General features: G+C 40.8%; 1 protein-coding gene across 4 annotated transcripts in view; it reads right to left on the bottom strand.

Annotated features, from left to right (window-relative positions):
• Window positions 1-16,156, bottom strand: part of LOC118376442 (calmodulin-regulated spectrin-associated protein 2-like) — a 135,044-nt gene that overhangs the window by 61,471 nt on the left and 57,417 nt on the right. For 3 of the 4 annotated variants that reach the window (XM_052476332.1, XM_052476333.1, XM_052476335.1), the window contains 2 exons: window positions 14,278-14,466; window positions 11,007-11,096 (listed from right to left, as the gene is read on the bottom strand). In XM_052476332.1, the coding sequence (XP_052332292.1) occupies window positions 11,007-11,096; window positions 14,278-14,466 (279 nt within the window). The remainder of the gene's footprint in view (window positions 1-11,006; window positions 11,097-14,277; window positions 14,467-16,156) is intronic. The other variant, XM_052476334.1, reaches the window with a different exon arrangement.

Raw genomic sequence — 16,156 nt, 5'->3', positions numbered from 1 at the left:
TTCTACAGGTGTATCTACTGTCCTACAGGTGTAAATCTACTGTCCTACAGGTGTAAATCTACTGTTCTACAGGTATAAATCTACTGTCCTACAGGTGTAAATCTACTGTTCTACAGGTAAAATCTACTGTCCTACAGTATCCTACAGGTATAAATCTACTGTCCTACAGGTATAAATCTACTGTTCTACAGTATCCTACAGGTATAAATCTACTGTCCTACAGTATCCTACAGGTATAAATCTACTGTCCTACAGTATCCTACAGGTGTAAATCTACTGTCCTACAGTATCCTACAGGTGTAAATCTACTGTTCTCTAAATCAGGTACAGGTAAATCTACTGTCCTACAGTACCTAGGTATAAATCTACTGTCCTACAGGTATAAATCTACTGTCCTACAGGTATAAATCTACTGTTCTACAGGTAAAATCTACTGTTCTACAGGTGTAAATCTACTGTTCTACAGGTGTAAATCTACTGTTCTACAGGTGTAAATCTACTGTTCTACAGTATCCTACAGGTATAAATCTACTGTTCTACAGTATCCTAGGTATAAATCTACTACAGGTATAAATCTACTGTTCTACAGGTATAAATCTACTGTTCTACAGTACCCTACAGTATAAATCTACTGTTCTACAGGGTATAAATCTACTGTTCTACAGTATCCTACAGGTATAAATCTACTGTTCTACAGTATCCTACAGGTATAAATCTACTGTCCTACAGGTGTAAATCTACTGTTCTACAGTATCCTACAGGTGTAAATCTACTGTTCTACAGGTATAAATCTACTGTCCTACAGTATCCTACAGGTATAAATCTACTGTCCTGTATCCTACAGGTATAAATCTACTGTCCTACAGTATCCTACAGGTGTAAATCTACTGTTCTACAGGTATAAATCTACTGTCCTACAGTATCCTACAGGTATAAATCTACTGTCCTACAGTATCCTACAGGTGTAAATCTACTGTTCTACAGGTATAAATCTACTGTCCTACAGTATCCTACAGGTATAAATCTACTGTCCTACAGGGTATAAATCTACTGTTCTACAGTACCCTACAGGTATAAATCTACTGTTCTACAGTACCCTACAGGTATAAATCTACTGTTCTACAGTATCCTACAGTATAAATCTACTGTTCTACAGTATCCTACAGGTATAAATCTACTGTCCTACAGGTGTAAATCTACTGTTCTACAGTATCCTACAGGTGTAAATCTACTGTTCTACAGGTATAAATCTACTGTCCTACAGGTCCTACAGGTATAAATCTACTGTCCTACAGTATCCTACAGGTATAAATCTACTGTTCTACAGTATCCTACAGGTAAATCTACTGTTCTACAGGTATAAATCTACTGTCCTACAGTATCCTACAGGTATAAATCTACTGTCCTACAGTATCCTAAGGTATAAATCTACTGTCCTACAGTATCCTACAGGTATAAATCTACTGTCCTACAGTATCCTACAGGTATAAATCTACTGTCCTACAGTATCCTACAGGTATAAATCTACTGTCCTACAGTATCCTAAGGTATAAATCTACTGTTCTACAGTATCCTACAGGTATAAATCTACTGTTCTACAGGGTGTAAATCTACTGTCCTACAGGTGTAAATCTACTGTTCTACAGTCCTACAGGTGTAAATCTACTGTTCTACAGGTGTAAATCTACTGTCCTACAGTATCCTACAGGTGTAAATCTACTGTCCTACAGTATCCTACAGGTATAAATCTACTGTCCTACAGGTATAAATCTACTGTCCTACAGGTATAAATCTACTGTTCTACAGGTGTAAATCTACTGTTCTACAGTACCCTACAGTATAAATCTACTGTTCTACAGTACCCTACAGGTATAAATCTACTGTTCTACAGTATCCTACAGGTGTAAATCTACTGTTCTACAGGTATAAATCTACTGTTCTACAGTATCCTACAGGTATAAATCTACTGTTCTACAGTATCCCTACAGGTATAAATCTACTGTTCTACAGGTCCTACAGGTAAAATCTACTGTTCTACAGTACCCTACAGGTATAAATCTACTGTTCTACAATATCCTAGGTATAAATCTACTGTTCTACAGGGTATAAATCTACTGTTCTACAGTACCTAGGTATAAATCTACTGTTCTACAGGTGTAAATCTACTGTTCTACAGGTATAAATCTACTGTTCTACAGTACCCTACAGGTGTAAATCTACTGTCCTACAGGTGTAAATCTACTGTTCTACAGGTAAATCTACTGTCCTACAGGTATAAATCTACTGTTCTACAGGTGTAAATCTACTGTCCTACAGGTGTAAATCTACTGGGTATAAATCTACTGTCCTACAGGTGTAAATCTACTGTCCTACAGGTGTAAATCTACTGTTCTACAGGTATAAATCTACTGTCCTACAGGTGTAAATCTACTGTCCTACAGGTGTAAATCTACTGTCCTACAGTATCCTACAGGTATAAATCTACTGTCCTACAGGTGTAAATCTACTGTTCTACAGGTGTAAATCTACTGTCCTACAGTATCCTACAGGTATAAATCTACTGTCCTACAGGTGTAAATCTACTGTCCTACAGGTGTAAATCTACTGTTCTACAGGTATAAATCTACTGTCCTACAGGTGTAAATCTACTGTTCTACAGGTGTAAATCTACTGTCCTACAGGTATAAATCTACTGTCCTACAGGTATAAATCTACTGTTCTACAGTATCCTACAGGTATAAATCTACTGTCCTACAGTATCCTACAGGTATAAATCTACTGTCCTACAGTATCCTACAGGTGTAAATCTACTGTTCTACAGGTATAAATCTACTGTTCTACAGGTGTAAATCTACTGTCCTACAGGTGTAAATCTACTGTTCTACAGGTGTAAATCTACTGTCCTACAGTATCCTACAGGTATAAATCTACTGTTCTACAGGTGTAAATCTACTGTCCTACAGGTGTAAATCTACTGTTCTACAGGTATAAATCTACTGTCCTACAGGTGTAAATCTACTGTCCTACAGGTGTAAATCTACTGTTCTACAGGTATAAATCTACTGTCCTACAGGTGTAAATCTACTGTCCTACAGGTGTAAATCTACTGTCCTACAGTATCCTACAGGTATAAATCTACTGTCCTACAGGTGTAAATCTACTGTTCTACAGGTGTAAATCTACTGTCCTACAGTATCCTACAGGTATAAATCTACTGTTCTACAGGTGTAAATCTACTGTCCTACAGGTGTAAATCTACTGTCCTACAGGTGTAAATCTACTGTTCTACAGGTATAAATCTACTGTCCTACAGGTGTAAATCTACTGTTCTACAGGTGTAAATCTACTGTCCTACAGTATCCTACAGGTATAAATCTACTGTCCTACAGGTATAAATCTACTGTTCTACAGTATCCTACAGGTATAAATCTACTGTCCTACAGTATCCTACAGGTATAAATCTACTGTCCTACAGTATCCTACAGGTGTAAATCTACTGTCCTACAGTATCCTACAGGTGTAAATCTACTGTTCTACAGGTGTAAATCTACTGTCCTACAGTATCCTACAGGTGTAAATCTACTGTCCTACAGTATCCTACAGGTATAAATCTACTGTCCTACAGGTATAAATCTACTGTCCTACAGGTATAAATCTACTGTTCTACAGGTGTAAATCTACTGTTCTACAGGTGTAAATCTACTGTTCTACAGGTGTAAATCTACTGTTCTACAGGTGTAAATCTACTGTTCTACAGTATCCTACAGGTATAAATCTACTGTTCTACAGTATCCTACAGGTATAAATCTACTGTCCTACAGGTATAAATCTACTGTTCTACAGTACCCTACAGGTATAAATCTACTGTTCTACAGTACCCTACAGGTATAAATCTACTGTTCTACAGTACCCTACAGGTATAAATCTACTGTTCTACAGTATCCTACAGGTATAAATCTACTGTTCTACAGTATCCTACAGGTGTAAATCTACTGTCCTACAGGTGTAAATCTACTGTTCTACAGTATCCTACAGGTGTAAATCTACTGTTCTACAGGTATAAATCTACTGTCCTACAGTATCCTACAGGTATAAATCTACTGTCCTACAGTATCCTACAGGTATAAATCTACTGTCCTACAGTATCCTACAGGTGTAAATCTACTGTTCTACAGGTATAAATCTACTGTCCTACAGTATCCTACAGGTATAAATCTACTGTCCTACAGTATCCTACAGGTGTAAATCTACTGTTCTACAGGTATAAATCTACTGTCCTACAGTATCCTACAGGTATAAATCTACTGTCCTACAGTACCCTACAGGTATAAATCTACTGTTCTACAGTACCCTACAGGTATAAATCTACTGTTCTACAGTACCCTACAGGTATAAATCTACTGTTCTACAGTATCCTACAGGTATAAATCTACTGTTCTACAGTATCCTACAGGTGTAAATCTACTGTCCTACAGGTGTAAATCTACTGTTCTACAGTATCCTACAGGTGTAAATCTACTGTTCTACAGGTATAAATCTACTGTCCTACAGTATCCTACAGGTATAAATCTACTGTCCTACAGTATCCTACAGGTGTAAATCTACTGTTCTACAGTATCCTACAGGTGTAAATCTACTGTTCTACAGGTATAAATCTACTGTCCTACAGTATCCTACAGGTATAAATCTACTGTCCTACAGTATCCTACAGGTATAAATCTACTGTCCTACAGTATCCTACAGGTATAAATCTACTGTCCTACAGTATCCTACAGGTATAAATCTACTGTCCTACAGTATCCTACAGGTATAAATCTACTGTCCTACAGTACCCTACAGGTATAAATCTACTGTTCTACAGTATCCTACAGGTATAAATCTACTGTTCTACAGTATCCTACAGGTGTAAATCTACTGTCCTACAGGTGTAAATCTACTGTTCTACAGTATCCTACAGGTGTAAATCTACTGTTCTACAGGTGTAAATCTACTGTCCTACAGTATCCTACAGGTGTAAATCTACTGTCCTACAGTATCCTACAGGTATAAATCTACTGTCCTACAGGTATAAATCTACTGTCCTACAGGTATAAATCTACTGTTCTACAGGTGTAAATCTACTGTTCTACAGTACCCTACAGGTATAAATCTACTGTTCTACAGTACCCTACAGGTATAAATCTACTGTTCTACAGTATCCTACAGGTGTAAATCTACTGTTCTACAGGTGTAAATCTACTGTTCTACAGTATCCTACAGGTATAAATCTACTGTTCTACAGTACCCTACAGGTATAAATCTACTGTTCTACAGTATCCTACAGGTATAAATCTACTGTTCTACAGTACCCTACAGGTATAAATCTACTGTTCTACAATATCCTACAGGTATAAATCTACTGTTCTACAGTACCCTACAGGTATAAATCTACTGTTCTACAGTACCCTACAGGTATAAATCTACTGTTCTACAGTATCCTACAGGTGTAAATCTACTGTTCTACAGGTATAAATCTACTGTTCTACAGTACCCTACAGGTATAAATCTACTGTTCTACAGTATCCTACAGGTATAAATCTACTGTTCTACAGTATCCTACAGGTGTAAATCTACTGTTCTACAGTACCCTACAGGTATAAATCTACTGTTCTACAGTATCCTACAGGTATAAATCTACTGTTCTACAGTATCCTACAGGTGTAAATCTACTGTTCTACAGTACCCTACAGGTGTAAATCTACTGTCCTACAGGTATAAATCTACTGTTCTACAGTATCCTACAGGTATAAATCTACTGTTCTACAGTATCCTACAGGTGTAAATCTACTGTTCTACAGTATCCTACAGGTATAAATCTACTGTTCTACAGTATCCTACAGGTATAAATCTACTGTCCTACAGGTATAAATCTACTGTTCTACAGTACCCTACAGGTATAAATCTACTGTTCTACAGTACCCTACAGGTATAAATCTACTGTTCTACAGTATCCGACAGGTGTAAATCTACTGTCCTACAGGTGTAAATCTACTGTTCTACAGTATCCTACAGGTATAAATCTACTGTCCTACAGTATCCTACAGGTGTAAATCTACTGTTCTACAGGTATACATCTACTGTTCTACAGGTGTAAATCTACTGTTCTACAGGTATACATCTACTGTTCTACAGGTGTAAATCTACTGTTCTACAGTATCCTACAGGTATAAATCTACTGTTCTACAGTACCCTACAGGTATAAATCTACTGTTCTACAGTACCCTACAGGTATAAATCTACTGTTCTACAGTATCCGACAGGTGTAAATCTACTGTCCTACAGGTGTAAATCTACTGTTCTACAGTATCCTACAGGTATAAATCTACTGTCCTACAGTATCCTACAGGTGTAAATCTACTGTTCTACAGGTATACATCTACTGTTCTACAGGTGTAAATCTACTGTTCTACAGGTATACATCTACTGTTCTACAGGTGTAAATCTACTGTTCTACAGTATCCTACAGGTATAAATCTACTGTTCTACAGTATCCTACAGGTGTAAATCTACTGTTCTACAGTATCCTACAGGTATAAATCTACTGTTCTACAGGTATACATCTACTGTTCTACAGGTGTAAATCTACTGTTCTACAGTACCCTACAGGTACACATGTGGTGTCCTGCAGACGGAGATACACTGAGTGTAAAAAACATGAAGAACACCTGCCCTTTCCATGACATAAACTGAACTAAAGGACTCAGACAAATGACAAACAAGATTCTCTGGTCTGATGAAACCAAGATTAAAGTCTTTGGCCTGAATGCCAAGCGTCACATCTGGAAGAAACCTGGCACCATCCTTACGGTGAAGCATGGTGGTGGCAGCATCATGCTGTGGGATGTTTTTCAGTGACAGGGACTGGGAGACTAGTCAGGATCGAGGGAAAGGTGAATGGAGCAAAGTACAGAGAGATCCTTGATGAAAATCTGCTCCAGAGCGCTCAGGACCTCAGACTGGGGCGAAGGTTCACCTTCCAACAGGACAATGACCCTAAGCACACAGCTCTCCAAATACAGGTGTGCCAAGCTTGTAACGTCATACCCAAGAAGATATGAGGCTGTAATCACAGTCAAACGTGCTTCAAGAAAGTACTGAGAGAAGGGTCTGAATACTTATGTAAATGTGATCAGTTTTTATTTATAATAAATGTGCAAATGATTTTCTCTTTGGCATTATGGGCTATTGTGTGTAGACAGATGAGGAAAAAATACTATTTAATCAACTTTAGAGTAAGGCTGTAATGTAACAAAATGTCAAGGGGTCAGAATACTTTCCCAGTAATGCTAGTTAGTGCTAGTTTGACCACCAGGGGGCATCTTTGAGAAGCATTTGATAGCCTTCAATGGTGGCTGTACTAGAGATTTTAAAACCTTTTTTGTAAGAACATAATATATGGGAGTGATTTTAAGACATTTTGCTTAATTACTTGGCTTAATATTATGGTGTTTCTATTCCAAGAAAAACGGCGTGGCGGTCGGGAGTAGGCTACAGTACTTGGCTATTTAGCTAAAGAATCCCCGTGTCATGCGGGCACGAGGGAGACCGGGGTTCAATTCCCCAACGGGGAGGAAGGAGTAGGCTACTCCTTGTCTTTGTCAATAAGAATTTGTTCTTAACTGAATTTCCTAGTTAAATAAAGGTTACACCAAGAGCATAACATTTCTAATTGTAGTCTAACCAATACCCAAACAGATATTCAGTCAAAATAAAATCTCATTGATTTTTAAAGACCAGTCCCCATGCTTGTCTCAGAGAAGTGCGAAACGGTGCTAAAATAGTTGTAGGCTTCTGCTTCAAATCTATTGTTTCTAACTTCAATATGCTCTTTAAATAAATAAGACCTACACCACATTTAACAGCACATTACTCAACAGTAGTGACTCATGTCGCCTTCGGTAGGCCTACAGTATATCGAAAAATATGACGTGACTCGTCGCCAATAATTACATATAGAGGATTCTAAATTAAAACCAAAAGCCGCCTCATGGGTCTCCCGGTGGCGGCCGACACGGGTATCTGTAGCAACGTATTTTTTTGCGGTGACTTAGATACATCCACAAAGTATCAAAATACAGAGAGGTGTTGGTAAAGGTATATTGTCCTGCTAATAGCCCATAATGGTCTATTATAATACTGTACATGGCATCACATTTCTTCATTAAAGACTATCAGAAAGAATGTTGGTACTTATTATTTTGATGCAAAGCCATGAATGAGTGAGTCACTCAGCTTTATGTAGGTGCCACTATATGGCTGTGCCATCAACTTGATAATATATAATGATATTTTGGAGGTTTTTTATTTTTTTTTAAACGAAAGTGAGCGATTGTAATCTGAATAAAGGCCAAAATAATATTCGTAAAGGCCAAAACATTTATTTCTGTTTTTAGGGGGAGAGAAACCTGGGCCAATTGTGTGCCACCCTATGAGACTCCCAATCACAGTCGGATGTGATACATAATATTTGTTTTGTCTTTTCTGGTGGATTAAACTGAAATTACAACCAATCAAGGCAAGTGATACAGCCAACCTAACTTAGAAATACATTTGATGATAGAACTCTCCCCCTACCCTCCTTCCAGGCAAGTCTATTGTCCAGCTACCTGCTAATAGCCATAATGGCGCTGTACAACGTGACCGTGTGTGTTTGAAAGAGTATTTTCTAGTAAGCAACAATTTGTTTACCTTCATTAGACAACTTTGTTCCAATATTTCTGTAATTCAGTGATATTCATTCCCATAGAAATTCGTTATGGATCAATAACTAAATAAACATCGGCATTTTGAAAGAGTATTTTTATAATTATTTTATTAACGAAAGCATAAAGATGCCATTATTAGTTACATTGTTTTAGTTTGAACGTGCAAACTGGCACTAAGAACAGGGGAAACATTTCCCTAGTCAGCGCCAATTTTAGTGCAATGCCCCTTAAAGTGTTGCTATGTCCTACCCAGTGTGGCAGGGTGGGGTTCCACCCCCCCTCCCCCATGGGCTTGGTCTGTCTTCTGTGCGCGGCGCTGCGGCCCATCCCGTGCCCCCTGCCCTGAGGCCTAGGAAGGCTCAGGTCTACAGAGAGGAGAGAACCATCAGGTCTACAGAGAGGAGAGAACCATCAGGTCTACAGAGAGGAGAGAACCATCAGGTCTACAGAGAGGAGAGAACCATCAGGTCTACAGAGAGGAGAGAACCATCAGGTCTAGGAAGGCTCAGGTCTACAGAGAGGAGAGAACCATCAGGTCTACAGAGAGGAGAGAACCATCAGGTCTAGGAAGGCTCAGGTCTACAGAGAGGAGAGTACCATCAGGTCTACAGAGAGGAGAGAACCATCAGGCCTACAGAGAGGAGAGAACCATCAGGCCTACAGAGAGGAGAGAACCATCAGGTCTACAGAGAGGAGAGAACCATCAGGTCTAGGAAGGCTCAGGCCTACAGAGAGGAGAGAACCATCAGGCCTACAGAGAGGAGAGAACCATCAGGTCTACAGAGAGGAGAGAACCATCAGGCCTACAGAGAGGAGAGATACCATCAGGCCTACAGAGAGGAGAGAACCATCAGGTCTACAGACAGGGGAGAACCATCAGGTCTACAGAGAGGAGAGAACCATCAGGTCTACAGAGAGGAGAGAACCATCAGGTCTAGGAAGGCTCAGGCCTACAGAGATGAGAGAACCATCAGGCCTACAGAGAGGAGAGAACCATCAGGTCTACAGAGAGGAGAGAACCATCAGGCCTACAGAGAGGAGAGAACCATCAGGCCTACAGAGAGGAGAGAACCATCAGGTCTACAGAGAGGAGAGAACCATCAGGTCTACAGAGAGGAGAGAACCATCAGGTCTACAGAGAGGAGAGAACCATCAGGCCCACAGAGAAGAGAGAACCATCAGGTCTACAGAGAAGAGTGAACCATCAGGTCTAGGAAGGCTCAGGTCTACAGAGAGGAGAGAACCATCAGGCCTACAGAGAGGAGAGAACCATCAGGCCTACAGAGAGGAGAGAACCATCAGGCCTACAGAGAGGAGAGAACCATCAGGTCTACAGAGAGGAGAGAACCATCAGGTCTACAGAGAGGAGAAAACCATCAGGCCTACAGAGAGGAGAGAACCATCAGGCCTACAGAGAGGAGAGAACCATCAGGCCTACAGAGAGGAGAGAACCATCAGGTATACAGAGAGGAGAGAACCATCAGGTCTACAGAGAGGAGAGAACCATCAGACCTACAGAGAGGAGAGAACCATCAGGTCTACAGAGTTGAGAGAACCATCAGGCCTAGAAAGGCTCAGGTGGATCAAAATGGGGCTTAGGTGGTGGGCTTTGCTGGGGCGTGACCTTGGGTGTGGACAATGGTGCGGTCGCCGACCAAACATTTTTTGAAATGTAGATTTTCCCATCTAACTGTTATTTAGGTGATTGTTAAATCTCGAAGATGATCTTTGTAGAAAATATATATGTTTATTATCGTTTCTACATACTTTAAATCTGGTTTTAGTCATGTAAGTTAACACTGAAAATGTTTCTCCATCCTGAATATTAATATGGTTTGGACACAGACGGACTGGCCCAGACTTTCCTAAGTGAAACAGCCCTGCATCCAGAACAGTGGGCGGTGAGAAGCTGCTAGAATCCTCCCTTCATGTCCTATTCAATCTGAAACGACCCAGTGGCTACTGTGACTGTCTCCTGTGTCAACAACTGAGTATTCAAAAGACAATGTTTTCTCACCCCCCCTCCAAAAGGGTTCTTCAGCTACCCCCATAGGAGAACCATTTTTGGTTCCAGGTATAAACCTTTTGTGTTCCATTCCACAGAGGGTTCTACATGGAAGCCAAAACATTTTTTTTCTAAGAATGTAGGCCTTACATAAATGCCTGCAGTGCAGTCTCTCATAGCATAGCAGTGTCTCTCTATACAGCTGGCATGAGACTGAGTTCCTGTTTTCTGTTAGCAGGGGGAAGGTCTGTACTCACCCTCTGAGCTCCTGTAGCTCTGGTCTCAAGACAAGAGCTCTCTCTCAACCTCTGCTCCTCCACCAGAATCTCCCTGAGGTGCTCATTCACCTAGACAGACAGACAGACAGACAGACAGACAGACAGACAGACAGACAGACAGACAGACAGACAGACAGACAGACAGACAGACAGACAGACAGACAGACAGACAGACAGACAGACAGACAGACAGACAGACAGACAGACAGACAGACAGACAGACAGACAGACAGACAGACAGACAGACAGACAGACAGACAGACAGACAGACAGACAGACAGACAGACAGACAGACAGACAGACAGACAGACAGACAGACAGACAGACAGACAGACAGGCAGGCAGGCAGGCAGACAGACAGACAGACAGACAGACAGACAGACAGACAGACAGACAGACAGACAGACAGACAGACAGACAGACAGACAGACAGACAGACAGACAGACAGACAGACAGACAGACAGACAGACAGACAGACAGGTTATTATTGAGGGTCACATTACCAACAACGAATGAGTGTAATGAGGGGGAATGAATGTGGAGGTTTTGTTTTTGTGTGTGTAAGTGAGAGAGAACGATAGGAAACAGTGACTTTCAGCGGTGACTAGTCTCTTGTGGCAGATTAAGCATTCTGAGTGGTGAGATTACAGTTTCTATAATGTAAGGGAGATTACTGCTACCATAATGTAGGTCGATATTATAGTTTCCACAATGTAGGGGAGATTACAGTTTCCATAATGTAGGGGAGATTAGTTTCCATAATGTAGGAGAGATTACAGTTTCCATAATGTAGGTGAGATTACAGCTTCCATAATGTAGGTGAGATTACAGCTTCCATAATGTAGGAGAGATTACAGTTTCCATAATGTAGGTGAGATTACAGCTTCCATAATGTAGGTGAGATTACAGTTTCCATAATGTAGGAGAGATTACAGTTTCCATAATGTAGGAGAGATTACAGTTTCCATAATTTAGGTGAGATTACAGCTTCCATAATGTAGGAGAGATTACAGTTTCCATAATGTAGGTGAGATTACAGCTTCCATAATGTAGGTGAGATTACAGTTTCCATAATGTAGGAGAGATTACAGTTTCCATAATGTAGGAGAGATTACAGTTTCCATAATTTAGGTGAGATTACAGCTTCCATAATGTAGGTGAGATTACAGTTTCCATAATGTAGGTGAGATTACAGCTTCCATAATGTAGGTGAGATTACAGTTTCCATAATGTAGGAGAGATTACAGTTTCCATAATGTAGGAGAGATTACAGTTTCCATAATGTAGGTGAGATTACAGCTTCCATAATGTAGGTGAGATTACAGTTTCCATAATGTAGGAGAGATTACAGTTTCCATAATGTAGGAGAGATTACAGTTTCCATAATTTAGGTGAGATTACAGCTTCCATAATGTAGGTGAGATTACAGCTTCCATAATGTAGGAGAGATTACAGTTTCCATAATGTAGGTGAGATTACAGCTTCCATAATGTAGGTGAGATTACAGCTTCCATAATGTAGGAGAGATTACAGCTTCCATAATGTAGGTGAGATTACAGTTTCCATAATTTAGGTGAGATTACAGCTTCCATAATGTAGGTGAGATTACAGTTTCCATAATGTAGGTGAGATTACAGCTTCCATAATGTAGGTGAGATTACAGTTTCCATAATGTAGGAGAGATTACAGTTTCCATAATGTAGGTGAGATTACAGTTTCCATAATTTAGGTGAGATTACAGTTTCCATAATGTAGGTGAGATTACAGCTTCCATAATGTAGGTGAGATTACAGCTTCCATAATGTAGGAGAGATTACAGCTTCCATAATGTAGGTGAGATTACAGTTTCCATAATTTAGGTGAGATTACAGCTTCCATAATGTAGGAGAGATTACAGTTTCCATAATGTAGCTAGCTACTTCAGTCAAACTTCAAAGCACTACTATGACTTCATCATTCAGCACATGAAAACATCTCTGATAGGCTCATAAACGTTCCAGCTCTAAGCCTTGTTGTGTACGAGTGTAACAAACATCATGGGGAAGTAGAAGGAGTCCATTGTCTGATAGGCTTTAATGAGAAAGTCCTAATCTTGTTTTTCTAGGGCTGTTGTCTCTTCAAAGGGCTCCAGTGCCAGTGATGTAACACACACACACACACACACACACACACACACACACACACACACACACACACACACACACACACACACACACACACACACACACACACACACACACACACACACACACACACACACACACACACACACACACACACACATGAACTGAAACTCACTATCGTACACTACTGTATGCCTGCGAGCTGCTGTGTGTGAGAACGTGTGAGTCCATCCACAAGTAAGTGATCATGTGTGTATCTGTGTGTTTCCTGGGTGTGTGTGTATTCATGTTAATATTTGTGTTCATCCATCATATCTCCGCATGAGTGTGCATTTTTCCATGCGTGGCTCAATATGTGTACGTGTGTGTATGTGTGTCTGTGTGTGTGTGTGTACGTGTGTGTATGTGTGTGTGTCTGTGTGTGTGTACGTGTGTGTATGTGTGTGTGTCTGTGTGTCTGTGTGTGTGTACGTGTGTGTATGTGTGTGTGTCTGTGTGTGTGTACGTGTGTGTATGTGTGTGTGTCTGTGTGTGTGTACATTTTGGTATCCGTCTGGCCTTGGCCTGCAGCAGGGAGCAGGAAACACATCGGCTTCTGCAAGGCGGAATGTAAACAAGCTCAATGGCACAGAGCCAGACTTGATTTAATGGGATGTTATGAGGATTTCAACAGTGGGGATGCATTATCCAAATATTAGCAGCTAACAGGAACTATCTTTTAGGGCTAAGACTCTGACTGTACGTACATTTGGTTCCTGGTGGAACCTCCCAGTCCTGTGTAAACAGACGTTAAAATGAGAACAAGTTCATTCTGACCGGGGTCTCTCTCAGTAATCTGATCTGACACGTTGCCACGACCGTTTGCAATATTACAACAGAGACGTTACTTAAAACAACAAACATATTTTTTTCTTCCGACATCATTGCACGCACCATAGAACAGCTGAGTTCTACTAGGTTTTTACCCACAATGCTCGCTGCTCATTTCCTCTAATCAAAAACAATAACACATGTGCCAGTGGCGTCATTTCACCTTTCGGGGATCTCAGCTTTAAGAATATACAGTGGGGCCTAATATGTCATATCTCTGGTATTAGAGAGTGTGTGTGTATCTTAGTACCCTAACCTTGTTGATCCATGTGGTGACTGCGTCCTCAGTGTCGTAGGGCAGATCTCTGATGTGTCCTTCGGGGTGGGAGGAGGGGTCATTGAGAGGGGAGGAGCATCTGTGGACACACGCCATCACCCGCTCCACACTCACCATCTCCACCGTGTACGCCAACATCAGAGTGTCTATCAGGGCCAAGTGGGAACTCTAGGGGAAAAGAGATGGAGAGGTGTTTAGAGTGGATCCTCTCAGAGAACATGGACTAGAGATGGTTGCTAGACTAGATGCTCAGAGAGGACACAATCATCAATGTTTCACAGAGAACATTAGTTCCCATTCCCTCTTCATGTCAACCAGAACAAACAGGTGAGACTGAGGGTCAAAGATACCCATCTAAGGTCAAATGTAGGTCACATAAAATCATTGGGCATGTTTGGTACAAAACCGGTACTTCAGTACTTAGATGGACGTCACTTAAGTTCTAAATGGGGAACTCAAATGTGTGTGTGTGTGTGTGTTGGTCTGAGTGTAAATGTATGGTTGAGTGTGTGTTGGTCCGAGTGTAAATGTGTGTGTCAGTGTGTGTTGGTCCGAGTGTAATGTGTGTGAGTGTGTGTTGGTCTGAGTGTAAATGTATGGTTGAGTGTGTGTTGGTCTGAGTGTAATGTGTGTTAGTGTGTGTTGGTCTGAGTGTAAATGTGTGTGTCAGTATGTGTTGGTCTGAGTGTAATGTGTGTGTGTGAGTGTGTGTTGGTCTGAGTGTAATGTGTGTGTGAGTGTGTGTTGGTCTGAGTGTAATGTGTGTGTGAGTGTGTGTTGGTCTGAGTGTAATGTGTGTGTGAGTGTGTGTTGGTCTGAGTGTAATGTGTGTGAGTGTGTTTTGGTCTGAGTGTAATGTGTGTGAGTGTGTTTTGGTCTGAGTAGAACAGTACAAAGCATGACATTCTGCTGGCCTTTCCATTGCAGGGGAGGGGGGAGAACAGAACAGCTGCTCTTCCTGCCTCTTCATGGGTTTGCTCCACTCTAACATTTCTAGTGTGTGTTTACTTCCTGCTTGGGACGCAGGTCAGCGCTGCTGTTCGGATTCAGAAGGTCACTAGTTTGGTAGGACGGCTGATCTACAATCAGTTGATTCAAGCCGAAATGACTGCATGTTACATTACCTGGTACTACATTATGTAGTTATCACAGTAGACAGGCAGCCCAGCAGTTAAGAGCGTTGGGCCAGTAACCAGAAGGTTTCTGGTTCGTATCCTCACACAGGTGAAAAATAATCTATTGATTAAGTCATTTAACCCTAATTGCTCCTGTAAACCGCTCTGGATTAGAGCGTCTGCTAAATGACGTCAATGTAAAAATAAATTATATACACTGAACAAAAATGTAAACGTAACTTGAACAATTTCAAAGATTTTACTGAGTTGTAGTTCATATAAGGAAATCAGTCAATTGATATAAATGAATTAGGCCCTAATCTATGGATGTCACATGACTGGGAATACAGATGTGCATCTGTTGGTCAAATATACCTTAAAAAAAAACAGTTAGTATCTGGTGTGACAACCATTTGCCTCATGCAGCGTGACACATCTCCTTTATATAGAGTTGATTAGGCTGTTGCATGGCTGTGCGAAGTTGTTGGATATTGGCGGTAGCTGGAACACGCTGTCATAAGCATCGATTCAGAGCATCCCAAACATGCTCAATGGGTGACATGTCTGGTGAGTATGCAGGTCATGACAGAACTGGGACATGTTCAGCTTCCAGGAATTGTGTACAGATCCTTGTGACATGGGGCCGATCATTATCATGCTGGACTTTGCTGGATCTCATGCTGGATCTGTGCATTCAAATTGCCATGGATAAAATGCAATTGTGTTGGTTGTAGCTTATGCCT

This window comes from Oncorhynchus keta, chromosome 23 (genome assembly GCF_023373465.1).
Source record: "Oncorhynchus keta strain PuntledgeMale-10-30-2019 chromosome 23, Oket_V2, whole genome shotgun sequence".
Lineage (NCBI taxonomy): Eukaryota > Metazoa > Chordata > Actinopteri > Salmoniformes > Salmonidae > Oncorhynchus > Oncorhynchus keta.
This window is presented reverse-complemented; position numbering and strand designations above follow the sequence as displayed.